Here is a 22,929-nt window from a genome sequence, read left to right on the forward strand (position 1 = left end):
CAATTTAATTAATAATTTTAAAAAATAAATTAAATTAAACAGAAATAAACTATAATCCACCTACTTAAAATGTTTTAGAAGAGATGATACTTTTTTGTTCCTGTTTTATTTTTTAACGTCATTAAGGGATTTTTCTCTTTTTTGTTAACAATTTTAAACACATGATACATATTGGTTACAAATCAAATTATAATGTTTAATTTTTACAGCGTGGTATTTAGAGTTTGTCTTTAATCGGATACCCTATATTATTTGTTGCGGTGTTTATTGCGTTAGTAATGCCGTAATGATGTATTTATGCCGGCATAGTTCAATGACTATTCAACGATTTAATGTGCTTGTCTCATAAGTAATAAATGAGTCTTCCTCCTCTTTTAGTGTAAGTGATTTACCTCCCAAAGGCAGCTTAGCAAGTCGGATATCCTATGCTGACGGTATCTCTCTCAATGTGCTCCTACTTTTCGGGGCCGACCGGTGAACTCATATAACTTCCCACTGTTTGTCCTGTTTGTAGTCCCGGCATATAGACGTGGTGTCTGCCAGCCTAGGCGTGTTCTATGTTTCTCAGGATACACGTCTTTAATTTAGAAGTCCAATATTTTTAAGGGTATCAATCTATCAAGTAAAATTAACTGAATTATTGATATTATTATTTACACTTTCAGGGTTTCCAAATAGGATGATTATCCAACTATGCCATGAGGTTGAAGGCACCTACTCAAACGTGCTTCACTATAACTTGCCTAAAAGAGAACTCCCTGTCTTTGATTCTGGGTCTTCCACAGATTATTGTGTTGTGGTGTCCTATGAAGAGTAGTCATTCACAAGGACTATATTTCCACTATTCTTGATTGATTTGGGTTGTTTCTGATTCTGAGTCTCCTGTTAAGTCTTGTCTACAAAGAAAGGTGCATAAGTTTGCTGGGAAAGATTCACCAAAGAGGAAAATCCATGTAACATCTCATCACTTTTGGATGGTTAGAGTTCCTTAATTGACACACATGATCTCCTTCTAATCTCAGTGATTATGATTCTCTCTGCATGAAAGTAGGATTCTGTAGGCCATTTCTTGAGTCTTTATTGACCCAAGATGGAAGGATCTTTCCTGAAAAAACCAACTGACAGCTCTGTATGAGCTCAAGCTGATGAGCTTTTTTCTTTTTTTAAACCAAACTCTTGCATGTTTATTATGATTAAAGAGTATTTATTCGCTGTACACGCACAATAAGTGTGATTTCAACTGTTGAATCAGTATCTTCTGTCTGATCTAGTTGGTGAAAACTTGTAGAAATTGTAGTATAGGTGTATACTATTTTTTTATGGAATTAAACCTACAATTTTACTAGGGCCAATTAAATGGGTAGCTGCCCACAGCCATCATCACCATTTGTGGGAAGTTCGAGAAACTGATAATTTGTAATTTCTTACAAATCAAGAATTAAATACTGAGAACTAAAAACCTGTTTGGTTATAAATCTTGGAATTAGTAATTACTTCACTTGCTTTTCTTTTTAGATTTCTTGGGGATATCAAATGGTGGCATGTGGTGGAAGATTCCTAGCTCCACATTTTCTATTGTGCAGTAGAAAAGGAGGAAATGGAAGAAAATTGTTCACTAATATCAACAATGTACATTCTTCAGAAGAAATGAAAAATAAAAATTGTGTTGTCAACACCTATGGAATCTCAATATGATCAGGAAATTTAATCAAGGGTTGAAGATTAAATTGCCACATTTGCACTTCCAACTCATTGGCTTATAGTTGGAGGAGTCATCTCCTCTTGCATAAGCAATGTTGGAGACTGATGAGTAGTTTCTGTTGCCATGATTTACTTGGGGATTTGTAGGCACCTGTATAGCCTCGCAATGCCCACAGGAACTGCACCGTCTCTCGCATCTTGGAGGCCTTGAACCTATCTGCGACCTCATAATCATCTTCTCTTCATTTTCTGTCTAACCAAAGCAACACAGTACCCAATCAATTTCTCATTTGTCGTATATAACTCATAAGCTATAATATGTTAGGACAAAAGGAAGAAAACCCAGTGCTCACCTGTGAAAAGCTAGCAGATTTGGGATTAGCTCTGCCTGCAACACAGAAAGGCAAGTACATTATTTTACTTCAAAACTGCACAAATTACGCATTTTGGCCTTTCAAATTCAAATTCATCACCAACCCATTTACCTTCTGCCTTGAATCTCACATGGGTAGCGCTTGAAATCAAGAGAAAGAGGAAGGAAATGGTAACATAACCAAGCCTTTGACAGAAAAGTAGATTGTGACTACACCCCATGTTTTCAAAATAGAAGAAGTTAGGGGTGCAATGCGATGTATTGGAGGGAAAAGCTAGTAAAGGAAGAAAAGATGTAGAAAACAGGGGAAGTCAAATTATATATAAGAAGAAGATGAACCCCAGAATTTGCACATAGTGTGTCGTAATAGAACAAGAAAATCAGCAATTGAATGACACATTATTGCAAACGGCTTTCTGTCTCTCTCTCTCTCTCTGATTCTTGAGGTGATGGAACGAGGAAGGACAAAGAGAGATGAAAGAAAAAGAAAGCCCAACAAGGCAAGAACCTTAACCTTGATTCTTGAGCCCCAAAACCCAAGCTACAAAGAAAGATCATAGAAAAGAAGAAAAAGAGAGAGAGAGAGAGAGAGAGAGAGAGAGAGAGAGATGGGTAACAGTAGTATCAGTTTTAGCTTAGAGTATAGAGAGAAAGATAAAAGACTATAAGGACCCAAAACAGCAAAAAAACAACACAAAATTCCATAACAGTTATCAGAGACAAGTTCCCGCAAACTGACATTTCATTACAGCTGTGAATATTTTGGGTTATCGCTTTCATTCACTGATAATCATATCATGAATATTTGAATTTTGCTTTTGGGATTGCTTGCAAGGGTTGGGTTGGCCTTAGCAGCAGCAATGCCACCTTGTCACGGCAAATGCCTTGCTCTCCTCAACATAGAAGTGTCAAGAAGGGGGAGAAGAAGAGAAAGGAAAGTAACAGATGCTATACTCTCCGGTTCTTTACTCCTCGTATCTCTTTTCAATCATGTCACTGTAATCACATGTGATACGCCCATATCGCTTCATTATGGACCCTGCAAATTTATACTAATATTTTCTTTGTCCTTTCTTTCACTTCTAGCACCGCAAATTACTTGGTACTTGTGCTATGTCACCGCACATATATTCACAAAGCTTGTGCCCTCTACTTCTCTAGTCTTTATTTACCCTCAGAACCCTTAAATTCTTGATGTCTTCAAATGAAAAATTCGAAGGTGAAGATTAAATTGATAAATAAAAAAAATTTAATATAGCTTGAAAATGATTAAATAAATATTTTGATGACATATTTTTAATAATTTATAGATTTATGATTAATTTGATTTAATCTTTATGAATATGTGACAATCGATAATTAATAATCGATAATAATTATTTAAAATTTTTTATTAATTATATCAAATTAATATTAGATTATATAAAATTTTTGTTGAATGTATTTAACTTTAAGCTTAATGGTGAAAATAAATAAATAAATTCATGTTTTTATAATTATGTTGTATCCTTTTAATGTTAATAATTAGACTTTAGCTCACACGTTATACGGACATGATCATTATTGATATCTTATTTAACTGAATGAAATAATAATTTAGTATTTTTTATGTGTAGGCTACATCTATTTTATGAAAAATAATTTTTATATAAAAATATATTTTTAATAAAAATTATTTTTTAAAAGAATATTTTTCACGAAAGTATATTTTATTATTTTTTAAAAAAATATTTTTAATTATAATATTAAATTAATAATATATATTTATTATATTTTATGTATAAATATTTTTACATCTATATTTATATAAATATAATAAAGTTAATCTCTTAAACTTCATTAAAACATTCCGATAAAAAAAAAAGCTTCATTAAAACATGACAAGTGACTATTTATTTTTTTTTTTTTCATATTCGTCAATTTTGCTTGTATTCTCCCAATAATTTTACACAATTAAATAATGACAGACTTATGAAACATTTAATAATAATAAAAATATCTATAATTTAATTAATATTAAAAAAATTAAAAATCACAATAATAAAAAAATTTATTATAATATTTATAATTTAATTAATACTTACATGGTTAGTACCCAGTCCGACATTTATTAGACTAACAATAGTTGTCAATTTAGATATGTCAAAGATATCATTGCTCTGTGAAAATATCTTTGGCACTTGGCAAAATTATCGCTCTGTGAAAAGAAGGCCATGGTGGGAATAGGATACATGAGATTGAAGGGAGTGTTTGGTTTCGAAGAGAAATGAGAGGGGAAATGAAAATTAATTAGGGAAAATGATATATTAATTGAGAAATCTGCTATATCAGATCAGTAAAAATAAATTAAAATTAAATAATTGAAATGAAACAAAATTGGTGAATTTTAATCCATGCTTAACTTTTGAAGCAAGAGCTATAAAATTTTTGCAACAAGAGCGTCAATGGAACCATCCCGAAGAGCTGATTGAACAGCGGTCCTTTCCTGTGTGTAACCAACGATGCGATAATTTTTTGGATTAAAACTTTCTAATAAATCAATTAAATGATCCAAAATTAATAATAAAATAAAAAGGATAGGAAGAAAGAAGAAAAGCTGGTTGAGAATTGCTCGATGCTTTTACTTACAGCAAACAGAAGCAGTTTCGACTCGTTCCCTGCTCCTTTGTCTGGGCCTTTCATCCTCTACGCTTACTTTTTGGGTCTCAAAGAAACCCATTAATTACATTAATGAAATTTCATGGCTGCATCGTCGTCATCATCAGCTCAGCTCCGGTTCATCGCAAGTTCGATCTCAAATCCATCATCAGCCCGACCCACCTGAGGTCATCTATTAATTTCTAATTAGTATCATTAATAAGTGATTTAGAGCTTATTCTATTTTTTCTTGGGAGCATTAGGGGTTCCAGATCATGATTTTTTTTTAAAATTTTTATTAAGGTGGTGTTTAAATAGTTATCTGCATATATTTCTTGTTTGTATGCAAGTATGTTATAATTGGAGGTAAATCAATTAAAGTTTTGAGCTGCTAAGATTGTGGATTTATGATGAATGATGTTTGTAGGACTACTAGTGAGAGTAATGCATATTATAGAGTTGAATTCTTTGAGGACATAGGAAGTTACCTTGCAATTGGATACATGGTGATACCAAACGGTGGATAGATTCACTTGCGTGCGTGCTAAATGGTTGTGTTTGATGTAAAATAACTTCTTCTACTGTGACTGAGACCAAGATTTGGGAATCAGCAACTCAGCTCAAAGGGGCATGATTTGGAGGGCATTGTGTTTCAGTTGCAGAAAAGTTAAATGATTGTGCGTATTAAGTTAACCTTCTTTGTCATTGTAAAAGATTGTTCTATTGGTGATTGTAATCGTATTCCAGTCTTTGCCTCCTCTAATTTATCCTTTCATTGTTCTTTTAGCACTTGGCCTCTCCACAGGTTTTAATTTCTGTGTGTCAGCATCTGAGTGTAGTTGCTCTTCATTTTTCTTTAGAACTTCAGTTCTGGGTAGATCTTTGCAAGCTCCAAACAAAATATGAGGATTTTGCTGAGAGATTTACAACGAATTCTCATCTTGGGTACACTTTTCTGGTATTTTTACATGTACATTTACTTTCCCTGATTAAATTAGAAAGTCATGACAGAAAATGAGTTCTTCTCTTGCTGCAAACTAGACGTATTGTTGTACCTAGTCAATTAACTTAAGTTTGATAATTTCTAATTCATGGTGAATTCACTTTTGTATTTGGCATGTTTCCTTGGATTGTTACATTGGACTATTGGTTGCATGATGAGAATGTTACTTCTACATGCAAGTTTCCGGATTTTATATGCCAGATCCTATTGCTCCATTAGTTTGTCTTCATGAATCATGACATCTACTTATTGAACAAACAAGATAAGTCTTCATGTCCTCAACATATTGTACAAACAACATAAGTCTTTTGCTCCATTAGTTTGTTTTCATGCCATAAATTTCATATGCCACAGTTTGCTCCATTATTTCATCTTCATTTCAGTTATCAAATCTGTTGAAATTGTGATTCTGCATTCCCGCTCTTAATTTACAGCGCCTAGTTGTTGCTTCAGAAGAGATAAGCTACACCACAAATGGATTGACTAAAAGATTGCCTTTTCAATTGAGCTGATGCATCTAAAATGAAGAGTTGACAAGAATTTTCGTTGATTTTTCTGGATGCTACTGAATGCTATACTAATTTGACCTTGGCAATAGTGTTCCACAAATTTATATTTTACATGACATTTTGAGAACTTGGACAACATCAAATTACATCAGAAATGAGTGCAGTTTCCATGTCAAGTTGTTCTTCTATTCTCCTGAACTAGAAAGTTTCTCTAGGATCTGTAAAAATTCTTGTGGGTTCATTTTTTGCTGCATCACTCTGAATACACAATTTATTGAGTAGTTTTGCTTATTTGTGAACCCTTTTAAGCAAGGTATGTAATCTTGCTTTGCAGGAAGCATCAACTTATTAGGAAGGGCTGCTGTGTCTTTTTCCAGCCTGTCTTAAGGTAACAATTCCATCATAATCAGCCCAAACATGGTTGAGTTCAATGAACAATACAAAAAATAGAAAATAGAAAGTTGAACTTCTGCTATATTATCTTGGGTTTTTTTTGTGACCACGCAAATACTTCACTTCTGCTTATGCATTATTGTCCTAATTTTTGCAAGGGCTTATGCAGTTTACTGTGATGGTGCGCTCTGCATATGGATATTATTCAGGATGCATGGTCACCCTGCCACAATGTATCTGCAATTTTGACATCTGTTCAGCTAATATGCAAACCACCTTATCTCTCTGTTTGATATCTATTAAAAGCTATGAATATGTTAATGTTACCTTTCTTTTCCCTTTCTTATTTTTCATTAACTGATAAATAAACCATTGCAGTCGCTTGTCACTGACCCAAATCCTGCAAGTCCTGCAAATCCTGAGTCTGCCCCGACTGTACGAAAACGACATTCAGGCTTATAACTAGTTCGTAGCTTGTTATTTATTTATGTTTCCTTTGCTTCTTTACAAGCACACATGTGCATCTTTGTTGGTTTCTGTTTTGTATTCTTTTCTTAATTAGCTGTATGCTTTTGAAGCACAACTTCTGAATGTGGCAGGAAAATCTGTGGCTGTGCTCGTAGATCAATCAAGCGCTCATAATATCTGTTTGAGACTCGAATTTCTCTGTAATTTTCTAGAAATTAAAAGCTCTGCTGCAGCTTGCCACCCTGAAATGTGAGCATTCTGCCACTTGTCAGTTGATCTAGATATTCCCCGCCATTGTTCCTTTTCGGCAGAGAGGGACAAAATGGTAATCTTCTTTATAAGGAAATTTGCTATTGAAGAAACGGGATTTTTTTTTGAAATAAAATTAAAATTACAAATTTTTTTTTATATACTAAATTGAAATTGATTGATAAAGATGAAACGATGGATAAAATATTACCTTTAAAAAACTGTTCTACGTAGTTTTGAATGGATGATTAGGCGACCATGGAGCATTCTTACAGGATTAACTGACATGCATCATCTTAAAATTCTAGACCTTACGACAGATGAGACAGAAAAATGCTTGGCAGCATTGACAAAGCCTCGTCTGCAAGATGATAAACTGAAAAAGATAAGATAGAACAGTCTGTAAGAATGCAATATAAGGTATAATAGATTACCATGCTACTAAAATAAGGGGGTAATTATCACTCGATATCATTTAATTTTATGAGTTATTTTATAAAAAATACTTAATTTTAATTTTTTTTTCTTAAAATTTATTAAATTTTAATTTGATATAATTAAAGTCATCATGCCTATATATTATAAGTTTTCAGGTTAATTTGGGCTAAATTTTTACTCATAATCACTTAATTATATATGTTTTTTTAATACAATCACTCAATTTTAATTTCTTTTTTAAAACTCAAAATTCTCTCAATTTTATATTAAGAAAACCTAAATTCCCTATTGTCTATGGTTATAGGTTTACAGGTTATCCTTAAAAAAAAAAAAAAAAAAAAAAAAAAAAAAAAAAAAAAAATCTTCACATCTTTTCTAATTTCACCTTTTCTTTAATCAAAATTTAATAAATTTCAAATATTTATACACGCAAGAATATATTCACACTAACCACATAATGTGATATCCCAAAAATTTAAGAAATATATAATTTATTAATTTGCTTATTTTAATATTTTTAATACATTTTGAGATTTATTTTGAAAGTTTTAAATTTAAATTTTTAGTATTAAATTTGACTGTATTTAGTGTTATGCTATTTATTTGTAATTTGAAGGAATAAATTGAAATAATATATCTATTTGTAATTTGAAGAAATAAATTGAAAAAAATATTACAACCAATTATTTATTACTTCAAATTATAAATAAATAGCATTACAATAAATACACTCAAATTTAATTGTAAAAGTTTAAATTTAAAACTTTCAAAATAAATCTCAAAATGTATTAAAAATATTAAAATAAATAAATTAATAAATTATATATTTCTTAAATTTTATTTTAAATTGATTAAATTTTGAGTAGAAAAAGTGAATTTAGGAAATGCGAGGAGAGAAATATTTTTTTTTTACGGTAATTTGTAAACCTTTAATTAAAAGTTAAAAAAAAAATAAGAAGTTTTAAATTTTAAGGGAAAAAAATTGAAAATGAGAGATATTATTAAAAAAATCACTAAAATTGAGTGACCGTTATTAAAAATAAACCAAATTAATACGGACTACAATATCTAATTATATTAACTTTAATAATACTAAATTAAAGTTAAATAAGTTTTAAAAAGAAAAATTAAAATTAAATAACTTTTATAAAATAACTCATAAAATTAAGTGATATCAAGTGATAATTACTCCAAATTAAGAGGAGAACTTGTTAGTACTTTCCATCTGAATTGTGTGGTTCTGGCTTTACCTCTCTAGTTGCTGATCCACCATCACTTTCTTTCTTTCTTTTTTTGTTCTTTTGTTAGGCATCTCTATTAAGGTTATGACGCTCATGTCGATATGTGAAGCAACTTGCTTATAACAAACTACAAACGACAATAAACGAATATATATTATTGAATCGAGAAGCAGTGAAGCACCCACCTTAATTAAAATTTTTTAAAGCGAGTTTACTAGGGCAGCATTCATAATATTTGTGCCCTTAAGACAGTGATACATCGACTAACAAGAATCAAGTGCATGTGAAGATGCAATTTAGGTATGCTTTTAAGCTACTTTCTAAACTGATAGTGCCAGATAAAGAACATCACCATTATAGAGATAACCCACATATTGTCGGACGATTATTGCATAAAACCACCTATCACAATTTGCTAATGCCATCACAATAATTTTGCATGTAATTAAAATTGGTGGTTATCATGTCGTGCAAGATACACTCATCTTGTAATTATTTATGCATCATCGTATAGCATATAACTATGCTGTACCAACGAGTTTTTGTTGCATATCCAAATCGTTTTTAAGATTATAAGATTACGAGAAGTTTAAGCATTAGTTGGAGTTCAATCAATAAGAAACGAGTCTGTATATGAATCGAAATTAAGAGATGAAAATTAAGTATATTGACATATATTGCAAAAATTAGTTGCCCCTTCTCTTTCTTTTCTTCTGCATAGACAATACAGTAGTTTCATTAGCTTCACAACCCCACATGAATTATTTCATTAATTCATACGTGGGTCTGCCTAATTCTGGTTTGGTACATAGATAAGTAGAAAAGGAAAATCAACCAACCCCTTCTCAAATTCCATCAGAGAGATAATTAATAACCTACACTTCCGTTGGACTATAGCCATTTAAATCTATCAACTACTGTATGTCTGCATCCATGTTTATATTTAGCACCTCTCTGATTGAGCATGGCTGATGCCGACACTGCACCAGATATCGAATTTATCTATACAAGTAGATTAGCTATATGTATACCTTTCAATTTGGTCATCGATCTCTTGTTTTAGAAGAGCTAGTTTAATTGCTCCCTTATTCTTGATTACAAGATTGGCTACTTTGATATAAATAGTCTACGATTGATTAAATAAGAATAATAGGCTTACAAAAAAATTTATATAATACATGAAAGTTGGCTTGTGATATTATATAGTTGAGGATACTGAAAAACAAATGTTGAAAAATTGCTAAAACATTTATATATTATAGTCCACGAACTTCCCTTTTTGATTATGTAAATAGCATTTTAGACCTAATTAAACGAGGCCAAATTTATATTTTATATTTTAAATTTATAATAAATAGAACCTAAATAAGAAAAATTCTAAAAAATAGAAGTAACTTAAATCTATACGAAGCTTCTAAGAGTAATGCATATAGAATAGTGGGCTTTTTTTTTTTATATCCATTTTTATGTTCAATAAAAGTGCAAGGGTCAAGATTTGGACTCAGGAGGAAGAAAAAAAATCCAAAAGCCACATGATAATATGTAACCAATGAAATTAAGGAATTTAACTTAGTTTATGAAAATTTTTTTATAAGCACATTTAAAATTTTAAATTGTTATGCATTTATTTAAAGTATTTATAAATAGTTAATAAATAGTTTATATGTTTAATAAAAAAATAACTTATAAATATATTTATTATTAAAATAATTAAAAATAATATTAAATAATATATATAATAAAATTTTAAAAATTAAATGAAAGTAACACTTAATCAAACTAGCTTATAAACAGATTTATAAGCATAGCAAAAATTTCCCCTCAATTGGTGTCATGTTGCACTTATCTTAGCATAGGAAAGTTTATTTTTATGGTTATAGATTGTATTTGCAATTATCTTAGAAAGTATTTATCCTTTAATATACATATATATAATTTATTTAATTTTTATTATATAATATTATTATATATTAATAATATAAATATATATATTATATTATTTATTTCTATTTATTATTTATTAATAATGTTATATTATTAATTTTAATTATAATAAATGTTAATATAATTAAATAAATATTTTTTTCAACCACTACTCTTTTTCTCTTTTAATTTATGTAGAGAAGAGTTACTAGTAGAAATGGCAGCATATAGATTATCATAAAAATCACTCTATTCGAATTCGAATTTGATTAATATTTTTAAAACTCGAATTCAACTCAAACTCGATCAATTATCTAAACCCATCTCAAATTCGATTTTTATTACCTAGCAAATATCTAAATCTGTTTAATTTTATATATTTTAATTAAAATATACGTAAAAATTATTTTTATTAATAATGTATATCTTGAAAATTTAGTAAATTCATAAAATATTTTAATTTTATTCTATATAAAATAAAATATATAAAAATTTATAAATATTATTATAAAAATATACATTTTATATTTAATTAAATATTTATATAAACATATTTGAGTACCAGATACCTAATATGTAAAATCTAAATCCAATTCAAATTTATTATGGGTATTCAAATCGAAACCAACCTTAAACCCGATTATATATTACCCAAACTCATTCTAGTAGGATTCGATCAAATCAAATACTCACAAAAACTCAACCCATTATCATTTTTAGTTAATAAAAGTACACTAGAAGGAAATTAACCATTAACCCCCTTAACCCTTATTCTCTTCAAAGTAATTAAATAAGATTAAAGGATTAAAAACAATTAACTATTAATCCCTTTTACTTCAATACAAACACAACCTGTTGTAATAATCCAACTGAGTTAGAGTAATACAATAATATCTTCTAGAAACTTTTTTCCATTCAAATCCCTAAAGCTAAGGGCATCGCAAACATGACAAGCTTTATTCCTATATCATTATCACATAAGGTCGAGAAAATTATAATAAGAAACAAAAAACAACTACTTTATTAATTGAGGCTATTATCACATTATTATGCTTAAAAATACAAATGAGAAATCAATTTGTGATAATGAGACCTACTTTAGAAAAGCCTGATTGTTGTTAATTAGTCAAATCTAGCTATCCAATCAATAGAAAAGGAGGTGCACTCTACTCTAATTGTTGATATTTTTATTTTTTATTTTTTTTAAAAAGTCTAGAGTAATTAAATATTTGTATCAAAGAATAAGAGATTATAATTGAAATCTAGACAATTCCATTCTCTTACAGTATTTTTAAAGTACCAAGAAAATGTATATTGTTATTTTAAAGTCAAGTGAATTTCTTTTATATATATATTCAAAATTTTTAATTAAAATCTTACATTATAAGGTAATCATTCCATTTCCAAATTACTAATTAAATTTTAATTAATTTCTTTAATCGTGAAAACACTAGATTTTAATTTTTTTTAAAAAAAATATTTTCACCGAAAAAGGACAATTTCAAAGTATTTATTTATTTATTTATTTTTGCTTTTACTAATGAGGAAGCAAAACAAACACAATAATTTAACTTTTGTGATTAAAATTATTAAATGATCAATATCTTCACTGAGATGATATGTTGATGGAATGAAACAATATTCTTTCCAAAATGGATGCAAAAGAAAATCAAAGGCTACCAAAGGGAAAAGTACTATGTTGTTTCACCATTAATAGGTATGCTAAAATATTCAAATAAGAATACTAAGGTTTTGTTACTTTGTGCCCTTTTCCTCCTTGGAAAATTTTATCCACTAATAATTGATGCAACATGGCACATTTTTTTCATTTTTCATTTTAGTCAATAGTCAATAGTAATATGATACACCTTTTCTAATTATAATGCATATTGAAATTTTGTCAAAGATTATTTTTTTTTTTATAGGAGTACAGTATGAGGTGTATATCTTTTCTTTAATATGAGATTTAGCATTGACAATGACTGTATATATATATACATTGGTTGAATTTACTTATATAAAAATATAATAATATGATGATTTTTACTTTATATTTATATTTTATTTTTAGTAACGAAATACATTTTTCTTATATAAAAAAATGTCCATTTATTGGTCTTAAAAATAAATCCAGCCATGAGTCAATTCCATCCATGAACTAGACTAGGATTGGTTCGCGTCAAACACGAGACCGGATTGGATTAATATTTCCGGTTCATGAATTGGCCGGATTGATTCTGGTCCCCACCTTAAACTTGAATTGAAATCAGACAGATTCAAAAAAGTGTTTTTTTTTATTAAAAAAAATTGTATATTGGGCCTTTTATTTATTTTTAATATTAAAAACAAAAAAATGATGTCTAAATAATGCATATAATATGTTAAATATTAATATTGTCATAATTTTTAAAAATTTGGAACTGAAATTGTATTGAACCCTTTTGAATCAAAATTGTTTCAAACCAAAATTATTATGAATCGAAACCATTATGAACGAGAATTACTATGAATTAGAATTGTTTCAAATCGAAATCAATTTGAATTGTAAAATAGCGAAACCAGTAATTTCAACTTTCAAAATTCAATCAAAACTGGTATGTGATAGGCCTATTTATAATGCATCATCAATAATATAAAAATAATATCTATCAGAATAAGAGGAGAATCAGGAAAGATCAGTTAGCAAAGAACAGGATTAGAGGAGAATCAGGGTTGGTACTTAGAATATTAGATCACCTACAGGAAAATTAATGGAGCTTGTGGATACCTTGGAAAGGAGAAGAGTGAATATTGCTTGCATTCAGGAGACTAAATGGGTAGGAGAGAAAAACAAGAAAGTGAGTAATTTAGGGTACAAATTGTAGTTTACAGGAAAGAAGAGAAACAAGAATGGAATGGGCATAATCATAGACAGGACATTGAAAGATGCAGTAATAGCTGTGAAAAGAGTAGGAGATAGAATTATACCAGTAAAGCTAGTATTAGAAGGAGAAACAATAAATGTAGTTAGTGCTTATGCCCACAAATAAGACTAGATAGTGAGAGTAAATAAAGGTTTTGGGAAGATATGGATGATCTAATGCAAAGCATACCGAATGAAGAGAATGTTTTCATCGGTGGAGATTTGAATGGACATGTAGGAAGTGATATGCAAGGTTATGAGAATGTTCATGTAGGTTTTAGTTTTGGCAACCAAAATGAGGAGGGAAAAAGCATCCTGAATTTTGCTATGACATACGATCTAATACTAGCAAATACTCACTTTATAAAAAAGGAGTCACATTTAGTGACTTTCAAAAGTATGCAACATAGAAGTCAAATTGACTTCCTCTTAACCAGGAAGACAAATAGAGCTCTATGCAAGGATTGCAAGGTCATTCCGGGAGAGGCTTTAACAAGTCAACATCGGTTAGTAGTCTTGGATGTTAAGTTTAGAAATAATTCAAGTAAGGTTAGAAGAAATAATGTAGCTAGAACAAAGTGGTGGGAGTTTAAAGGAGTAAAGCAAGTGGAGTTCAAAAATGAACTTCTCGAGTCCGAACCATGGAAGCTAGATATGGAGGCTAATGGTATGCGGATACAGATGGCATCAAAGATTAGAGAAGTAGCTAGAAAAGTACTTGAGAGTCTAGAGGACATGGACCACACTCAAAAGAGAGATAGTGGTGGATTGAGAAAGTACAAAAGGCAATGAAGAGAAAGAGAAAATGGTATAAGAAATTAACTAAGTGTGATAATAATGAGGTATATGAACAGAACAAGATAGCAAAGACAGAGGCAAAAAAGGCAGTTAGTCAAGCAAGAGCATAGGCCTTTGAAAAGTTATATGAGAAACTTGGAACTAAAGAAAGAGAGAAAGATATTTATAGATTAGCAAGGAGGAGAGAAAAGAAATGTCAAGATCTCAATCTAGTTACGTGCATTAAGGATAAAGAACGAAAAGTGTTGGTGAAAGATGAGGACATTAAAGAAAGATAGAGAAATTATTTTGATGATCTCTTTAATAATAGTCAAAATGGTAATAACGTGAATATAAATTCCAAGCAATAGAAAAGAATGTGAATTATACTAGAAGGATTAGATTTTTAGAAGTAAAGGAAGCACTTAAGAGAATGAAAGTGGGTAAAGCCTGTGGACCCGATGGAATACCAAATGAAGTGTGGAAGTGTTTGGGAGATATATGAGTGGTATGGTTAACTAAATTATTTAATAAACTTCTAAACTCAAAGAAAATGCCTAATAAATGGAGAAAGAGTATTTTAATACCTATTTTTAAAAATAAGGGAGACATACAGAGTTGCTCAAACTATAGAGGAATTAAACTCATGAGTCATACTATGAAGTTGTGGGAGAGAGTTGTGGAACATCGACTACGTCATGATACTTCTATCTCTCCCAATCAATTTGGCTTCATGCCTAGTCGTTCAACTATGGAAATGATCTTTTTCATTAGAAGTTTGATAGAGAAATATAGACATGGGAAGAAAGATCTACACATGTGTAACACCCCTTACAGTGTAGCCAAGCAAGGCATGTCACACAGAGTGCCGGAGCACCTGATCTTATCTTATTTCATTTCAGTTTTTTTGATATATTTGTTCAAAAATGATTTAGGCACTAACGTTATTTATTAAAGTCTGACTAATGTGCTAAATACCATATGATCTCAATAATCATAATCACAGTCTCATTCATAATCACATTCAGCTCTTATATTAAAATGCTCAATTTCATCAATGTACATAATTTGCAACTAATTGCATAAAATCACAGTCTACATGTTATACAGTTTAATTAAATCACAGATTTATTCAATACAATTTCTTAATTTGAATTGCAACATAAGAAATAATTAAAATATACAAAATACATTATATGCTTAATGTGAGCCCTATCTACATGTATTGCTGAGGAGGTGACAACCTTGAACTCTTCTGACACTTCTACAGATCTGGACTCCAAAAATCTCAGTCAACTGTCTACTGGTTTTACCTTCAGTACCTATGCAAGGAAACAATTCCATCGCGCTAAGTATTTCTGCTTAGTGGTGCAATAATACAATAATGAAATAATATGTACAAATAAAGAAAGAAATAAATCATAATTCGGATACTCATGAATCAATTTAATTTGGTATGATATTTTTAGTATCAACTATCTTATATAGTAGTTTGTTCCTCTTTGGAAGTGCTAAATTTATAACCTTTCAGTAATAATACTCAGTATGCAAATTATTCTAACTGTATTGTATTTTAAGTCTCTACGGTTCTGTAAATTGTATTTTTGTTATATTTCTATTGCTAATCTTTATTACTCCTTTCATTCAATACTTAATTTAATTGTATTGAAATTTCATTATACTTAACTGCCTGAATTGAATAATGTTTTAATTGACTGTCCGTGTAGCCTATACAACTGACCAGACTGCATAAATGGTTAAAATAGTATTGGGTATCTAGTCCCTCGGGCCGTCACACCATTTATCACCAAGTACCTCCCGGTGTGCAAACAGTGTGGCTAAGAAGCCATATAATAAATCAGGCAATAAGCCGAGTATAATAACATAATCCGTATAGTCATAGGCTATTAAAATCCGTATAACCATAGGCTATTAAAATCACAGTGTGGCATAATAAGCCATAAAATACACTGTGGCGTGAAGCCATTTACAGTACAGCTGTCAGTACCCTATTGGCATGTCAACCTATCCAAACTAGTCAACTAGGCAATACTAGGGCATTTACAAGCTCAAATATTTAATTCTTTATTTTTAGGGTTTATAGGTCATTATGTCTTTCACTGGTCAATAAAAATATTGACCTTTTTATACATCATGGATAGGTTGATTCTAATATCAACATGTCACAATTTGTATTTCAATATGTTGCTAACATAGTACATTTTACAATTATCACAAATTAGCATTTATTGTCAATTTTATTTCTAAGACTTATTGCATGATAATGTCAATTTTTCAGTTTTGGTATGCTAGATTGATTGAGCTAGATGTCTTGATTCCCTTGGTTTATAGATTTTGGTCAAAGAAGCAATTTTATAGGTCTATGTCTTATTGAATTTTTGCTACAGATTTCATATTATTCTGAGTTGTATAGGCCAAGATATGGTCAATTTACTAAAACTGGACAGATTGCATTTTAAATGCAAAGTTAGGTCATTTTTAGGTCAAACTCAATTCTGGCAGACTTGGTACCCTAACTTGGGCAAGCAAATTAACTTGGTTGTGGTCATTTCTGGGCTTTGATGTCTTCATAAGAGTTGTAGCTCTATGTTTAAGCTTTCCATTGATATAAATTTCAGGATATTCTTATTTACAGTGAGTTATGGTCAAATGAGTGACTACTTCTCATATGGTCAAATTCTGGATTGCAATGGTTCTAGACAGTTTTGATACCTCAAATTGTGCAAGCAATTTGACTTAGTAAATGACATTTATTGATTCTGTGATCTTCACCAAAGTTGTAGCATTATGTCTAAGCTTTTCATCGGTATAAATTCAGGTCATTTAGACCTATCTACAGGGAGTTATGGCCAATTATGTGATTACTGTTTATATGTTCAGATTTTAAGTTTTACACACTACCAAATCCGGATTAGGTCCAATTTATGGTCACTTTTCGGACAGAATTTTAACAATATTTCTACATGAAAGTTGGCACATTTTGTGTCTAGTTTTACCTCCAATTGGCCTCGTACCAATTGGGGTCACACAAATAGGGTTATAGCGCCAAAGCATATTGCCCTTATACAATTCTTAAATACCAATTAACTATACATTCAAATTTCTATACCTTAGCTCTCCATACCTAAATTCTGAATTGGTAACATACTAACATCATTCATCACATCTCATTATGATCAATTTGGGCAGAATATACAAATCTTCAATACACCAAATACAACTCTAAATCACAAAATCAACATTTACATAATTTATACATGATATCACCTAACTAATACATGGAATTCCATCAATAATTTACATATATTTCTATTAATTCCTTAGTACCATAATTCATCAAACAAATCCATAAAATTAAGCACTCTTCATTGCACTATAAGGCTGCCAATTTCAAGTTCAATTGTCCAAGTCTTCAAACATTGTTCAAAGCCCCAATTCACATTATCAACCTCACATGTATACTTGCAATTAAATTCTAATACTTAGATCCTAATAATTAACATCAATAATCAACAATTATAGGCATAAATTAATTCATATTCAAGCTCATCAAGGCTGGCAATTTGACAATTATACTAATCTTCCATACTTCTTTCAAAAACTTTAATCAAATTCCTAATTTTAACTTACACATGAAATTAATTTGCTCCAATATCTAATTACCTCAATCCATATCATTACCCATCCAATTCATATCAAAATAAATTAAAACCCCTTAATTTCCATGGCTGCCAAATTCATGCTCCATCAGATACTCATTTTTTTCTTCAAATTTCTCAACAATTACACTCATCACAACCTTAATCAAAGATTAATTAAGGAAGGAAGGGAAATTAGCACTAACCTTTATTTGGAGCTTGCTAAACCTCACCAATCTTGCTTCTTTTTGCTGCCTAAATACTTCCCAAGTTGTGTAGAGCAACTTTGATGAAGAACTCTTGAAGAAATGATGGCTTGATCATGGAGAGAGAAAGCTCCATGCAAGGTGCGGCCATGGAGGAAAATTTGGGATTCATTTTCGGCTATTGGTGATTGGGATGAAGAAATGAATTGTTTTGGTGATAAATTCTGTCCACTTGAGTCTATATATACTCCACTACTTAAGGTTTATGAATATAATATATGCCACTCACTTTAGGTTAATATTAGAATAATTAAACTTATGATTATTTTAATTATGTCCTCATAATTTCCCTTAATTGCATTTCCTATATAATTTCATTTTTCATGTGATTTTCAAAATTTAATACTACTGACATTTAGGTTAAAAGTCCACTCGAGGTGTCAAATGATCAAAATGCTCCTCTTCGAGTTGTATTTCGAATTTTTCGAAACAACTGATTAACTTCTTGACTCGCCGATTTTTTTAATTTTCGTTTTTCGTTTATACTGACTTACTAATTTTCTTTGACATTTTCAATGTCAATTATACCTCAGTAGACCTTTAATTAGGTTTCGAAAATGTTTCTCAGGGTTCCCTGCTGTCCAGAGCTAGTCAACAGTCCTCGCCGTAACTTTTCAGTGCAGTCATCCATCGCTACGATTCCGGCACGTTTAACCTAATTGCACTTCGTCTCTTTTATTTACTCTTAATTTTTCTTGTATTTTTTTTTATCTTGTATCCCATCATTTTATGTCTCCTTACTATCACCAAAATGTAGTTCCAGATATTCTGACAGTCTGGGCAAACATCAGCCGCCAGAACAGTGGAACATACAGACTACGTAAAGTGAGGATGTTACAATATGGTTTTTATCAATTTGGAAAAGGCTTATGATAGTGTTCCAAGATATGTCTTATGGAGAGTGTTAGAACAAAAGAGGGTATCTATTAGGTACATACAAGTGTTAAAAGATATGTACGAAGAAACAACTACTATTGTGCTCACAGTGGGAGGGGACACAAGAGATTTTCTTATCTCAATTAGATTACACTAAGGTTCAGCTATAAGCCCTTACCTTTTTACATTAGTTTTAGATGAATTGACGAAACATATACAAGAGAGTATCCTTTAGTGCATGATATTTGAGGATGATATAGTTCTGATAGATGAGATGCGAGAATGAGTCAATAGAAAGCTAGAGTTTTGGAGAAGTACTATAGAGTTAAAGGGATTTAAGTTAAGTAGAACGAAGACAGAATATATACATTGTAAGTTCAGTGAATGCCAAACTGGTGATAGGGAAGGAGTTAGTTTGGATGGAGTGATACTGTCCCAAAGTAATCACTTTAAATATCTTGGTTCAATCCTTCAAGTAGATGGAGAATGTGAAGAGGATGGTAGTCATAGGATTAAAGCCGAATGGTTGAAGTGGAGACGTGCCACGGGAGTTTTTTGTGATCGCAAGATTTCTAATAAGTTGAAAGGAAAATTTTACGGTACAGCCATACGACCAGCCATGTTATATGGTAGTGAGTATTGAGCACTGAAGGAGTCGTATATGTCTAAGCTAAGAGTTGTGGAGATGAGAATGTTAAGGTGGATGAGTGGCCATACTAGACTAGATAAAATCCGTAATGAGAGTATTAGAGAAAATGTAGAAGTAGTGTCAATTGAGGATAAGTTGAGAGAAGGGAGATTGAGGTGGTTTGATCATGTGGAGCATAGACATACGGAGGCCTCAGTTAGATAAGTAGAACACATTAGTTTAGAGGATAGAAAGAAAATAAGGGGTAAACCTAAACTGACTTGGAGGAAAGTAGTACAACATGACTTAGAAGCATTACACATTTCTGAGGATTTAACCCAAAATCGTTTAGAGTGGAGAAAGAGAATCATATAGCCAACCTCAAATTTTTGGGATAAAGACTTAGTTGAGTTGAGTTGTATGAGTATCAGAATAAGAATGTACATACAATCATACATGAAGTAGAGCGAATAATTTTCTTTTTTTTTTACAACCCAAGCCCAAAGGAACATGAATCCCTAGACTAACCGGGTTGACCTGAAGACCATATTCATTAGTAACCTTCTTGATTCATCAATCGTAGTTGCCGACTTTCACCAACAACACAAGCATTTGAAGGAGAAACAGCGAGGTAGCTTGAACAACTTACATGCAGGGAGATACATATCAACATCGGATGGAGTGCATGAGCACCCACTTGACCCAAAAGCCTTCATGCTCACCCTTTCAGACCCATATGGAGAACAAGAAAATGCAGTGACTACCAAATAAGACCAGGGACTTGGACCATGTCCAGACGAACCGAGAAAGGTTAGGCACAAGTGACCCATATGGTGCCCACCTTCGAATCTGCCAACAGATAGTGTTCCGAAGAGCTTCACAACACACAACAAGGGAGTCTATTACAATATGAAAGTTCCCATAGAAACTCAATAAAAGCCCCATCTAGAAGAGGGGTACTATGACTCCATATTGGAGACTGAAGAGAACTAAAAAGAAAAAAAAAATGAAAAGAATGTAAGAACTTAAAAAACTTTCTAAAGAGAAGGAAAAGGGGGAGGGTCGATGGCAAGACAGCCGGAACCCCCTCCCCTCGAACTACACTGTGTTGAAGAAATCTCAAGAGAAAAGAGAGCTATATTATTGAGCTCAAAACTATCAAATTTCATTAGAAGACGTCAGTGAATAATTTTCCTAATTACTTACCCACGATATACTTTATATGAAATGAGTGTTACAAGATGTAAATAGTCCAAATTATGGTCCCACAAAGCATAATTCTCTTGCGAAAGTCTAGTCATACAACATGAAACCAATAACATTATGCCACGTGCACATGACATATGACATGGCTCTCTCGTTAGGAAACTGAAATCCAAGTTAAACGTGGGCAAGTTCCCCCAAAAGAATTTTAGGCAAAACGTGGCATCTTCTGATTGGTTGCAAGGATGATTCTTCAATTCCAATTATTAAAATTGAAATATAGGAAGTGCTCTCCTCTTCTTGTTTTTTTCCACCATTTTGCAAGGATTTCATATGTGGTCGCATATATATATTAAATTTAAGTATTAAATTTTGTTAATAATATATTTTTATAATAAGAAATTAATTAAACCCTAATTTCATTAAAAAAATTTAATATTTATATTAATTTAAATTTTCTTAATAAATTTACTTTTTACATTTTTTAATAAAATTAAAATTAAATACACAATATATATTGATAATTTTCAAGATATTAAATATTGTTAATTACAATTATAAGAATATTTTGTATAATTTTTTTATTATATTGCTCTTATATGTTAACCCCATAAAAAAAATTACTTCCCGAATTCGCCACTGCATTTATGTGTATGAAATTATCTAGTTAATTGAGAAAATAATGACATGGAAAATGAAGTGGTGGGTGGAGAAAAAAATAAACAAATATTTTTCAAAGATTCTATTATATTTATATTTATTAGATAGTCAATTTCCTTTGTCCTTCTCTTCCACTTTCATTCTCAAACAAAAAAGATTGTGATTTTTCTGCTTACAATTTCCCCAATTCTCTTACTTTTACATGCTTCCCAAACACACCATAATGCCATATGATTAAAAAAAAAATAAATTTTTAGGTTCTATTTATTTAACAGAAAATAATTTATATGTGAAAAATATTTTTTACATAAAATATTTTCTAAGAAATATTTTTTGTTATTTAGTTGTAATATTAAATTAATAATATGTATTTATTTGATGTATATATAAATGTGTTCACATTTTAATAAGATTATTAAAGTTTGAAAACTAAAAGATGACTACATCTTTTAAAAAATAAAAGTTTTTTTTTTTTAAAATGACTTAATATTTTTTAATTAAAAAAATATTTTTTATTAATTAATTTTTCTGAGTATCTTAATATTAAAAAATATAAAAAATATTTTTTATAAAAATATTTTTTATAAAATTAACGGAGCCTTAATCTTAGTAGTATTTACTTGTAGAAGATGACTTTGATATAATATAAAAATTACTTCACTGAAAATAATTTTTACAAAATAAAGATAAAATTGGCGTATATTAATTAAATCGTCAATTTAGAAAAGTGGATCTCACTCTTAAATATAAAATGCTTAATTAGTGTTTATACTTACTTTGATTGGTGACGAAGTAGCCACGTGTATGTAATGCATAGAATTAAAAGATAAGATTAGAAGTGGAAGTTTATTTCTAAAATAAAAGAAGTTGAAGTGATGGGCCTAAAAAGTCCAGAGAAGAGTAAATGGTCCGCATAGAAGGAATTGAAGTGGCTGTCAATCGGGCCGTTCGATGTCAATCACCATCTCTTGGCTGTCCACAGATGTATTCAGTATAGAAACCATCGTCGCTGGATGGCAATTG

General features: G+C 30.5%; 2 protein-coding genes and 1 long non-coding RNA gene across 17 annotated transcripts; 1 reads left to right on the plus strand and 2 right to left on the minus strand.

Annotated features, from left to right (window-relative positions):
- Positions 1–1,598: 1,598 nt before the first annotated feature.
- Positions 1,599–3,081, minus strand: LOC110659787 (EPIDERMAL PATTERNING FACTOR-like protein 2). Its single transcript, XM_021817834.2, has 3 exons — positions 2,187–3,081; positions 2,055–2,089; positions 1,599–1,954 (listed from the first exon to the last, which is right to left on the minus strand). Exons 1-3 carry the CDS (start codon positions 2,293–2,295, stop codon positions 1,709–1,711), a joined length of 390 nt encoding a protein of 129 aa, XP_021673526.2. The 5' UTR covers positions 2,296–3,081; the 3' UTR covers positions 1,599–1,708.
- Positions 3,082–4,425: 1,344 nt separating this feature from the next.
- Positions 4,426–7,104, plus strand: LOC131183798 (uncharacterized). Of its 15 annotated transcripts, XM_058154403.1 has the most exons (6): positions 4,445–4,899; positions 5,139–5,388; positions 5,499–5,656; positions 6,558–6,611; positions 6,775–6,849; positions 6,995–7,104. In XM_058154403.1, exons 2-6 carry the CDS (start codon positions 5,383–5,385, stop codon positions 7,080–7,082), a joined length of 381 nt encoding a protein of 126 aa, XP_058010386.1. In that variant the 5' UTR covers positions 4,445–4,899; positions 5,139–5,382; the 3' UTR covers positions 7,083–7,104. The 15 variants fall into 15 exon arrangements, 4 of the variants coding, with proteins under 4 accessions (XP_058010388.1, XP_058010386.1, XP_058010385.1 ...); XM_058154405.1 differs by lacking the exon at positions 5,139–5,388 and having other exon boundaries at positions 4,437–4,899; positions 5,572–5,669; XM_058154402.1 differs by having other exon boundaries at positions 4,454–5,388.
- Positions 7,105–15,625: 8,521 nt separating this feature from the next.
- LOC131183799 (uncharacterized) lies at positions 15,626–21,224 on the minus strand. The gene is made up of 2 exons (XR_009151812.1): positions 18,480–21,224; positions 15,626–15,936 (listed from the first exon to the last, which is right to left on the minus strand). It is a non-coding gene; the product is annotated as an uncharacterized LOC131183799 (long non-coding RNA).
- Positions 21,225–22,929: the final 1,705 nt, after the last annotated feature.

This window comes from Hevea brasiliensis, chromosome 10 (assembly GCF_030052815.1).
Source record: "Hevea brasiliensis isolate MT/VB/25A 57/8 chromosome 10, ASM3005281v1, whole genome shotgun sequence".
NCBI classification, from domain to species: Eukaryota; Viridiplantae; Streptophyta; class Magnoliopsida; order Malpighiales; family Euphorbiaceae; genus Hevea; species Hevea brasiliensis.

Excerpts from the sequence above, each read along its gene's own strand:
- LOC110659787 (XM_021817834.2), bottom strand. The coding sequence starts at position 2,295 with ATGGGGTGTAGTCACAATCTACTTTTCTGTCAAAGGCTTGGTTATGTT. Across the intron at positions 2,090-2,186 it reads TGTGAGATTCAAGGCAGAAG|GCAGAGCTAATCCCAAATCT; the intron begins GTAAATGGGTTG and ends TCTGTGTTGCAG. Across the intron at positions 1,955-2,054 it reads AATCTGCTAGCTTTTCACAG|ACAGAAAATGAAGAGAAGAT; the intron begins GTGAGCACTGGG and ends TGCTTTGGTTAG.
- LOC131183798 (XM_058154403.1), top strand. Across the intron at positions 5,657-6,557 it reads ACAACGAATTCTCATCTTGG|GAAGCATCAACTTATTAGGA; the intron begins GTACACTTTTCT and ends CTTGCTTTGCAG. Across the intron at positions 6,612-6,774 it reads TTTTTCCAGCCTGTCTTAAG|GGCTTATGCAGTTTACTGTG; the intron begins GTAACAATTCCA and ends AATTTTTGCAAG.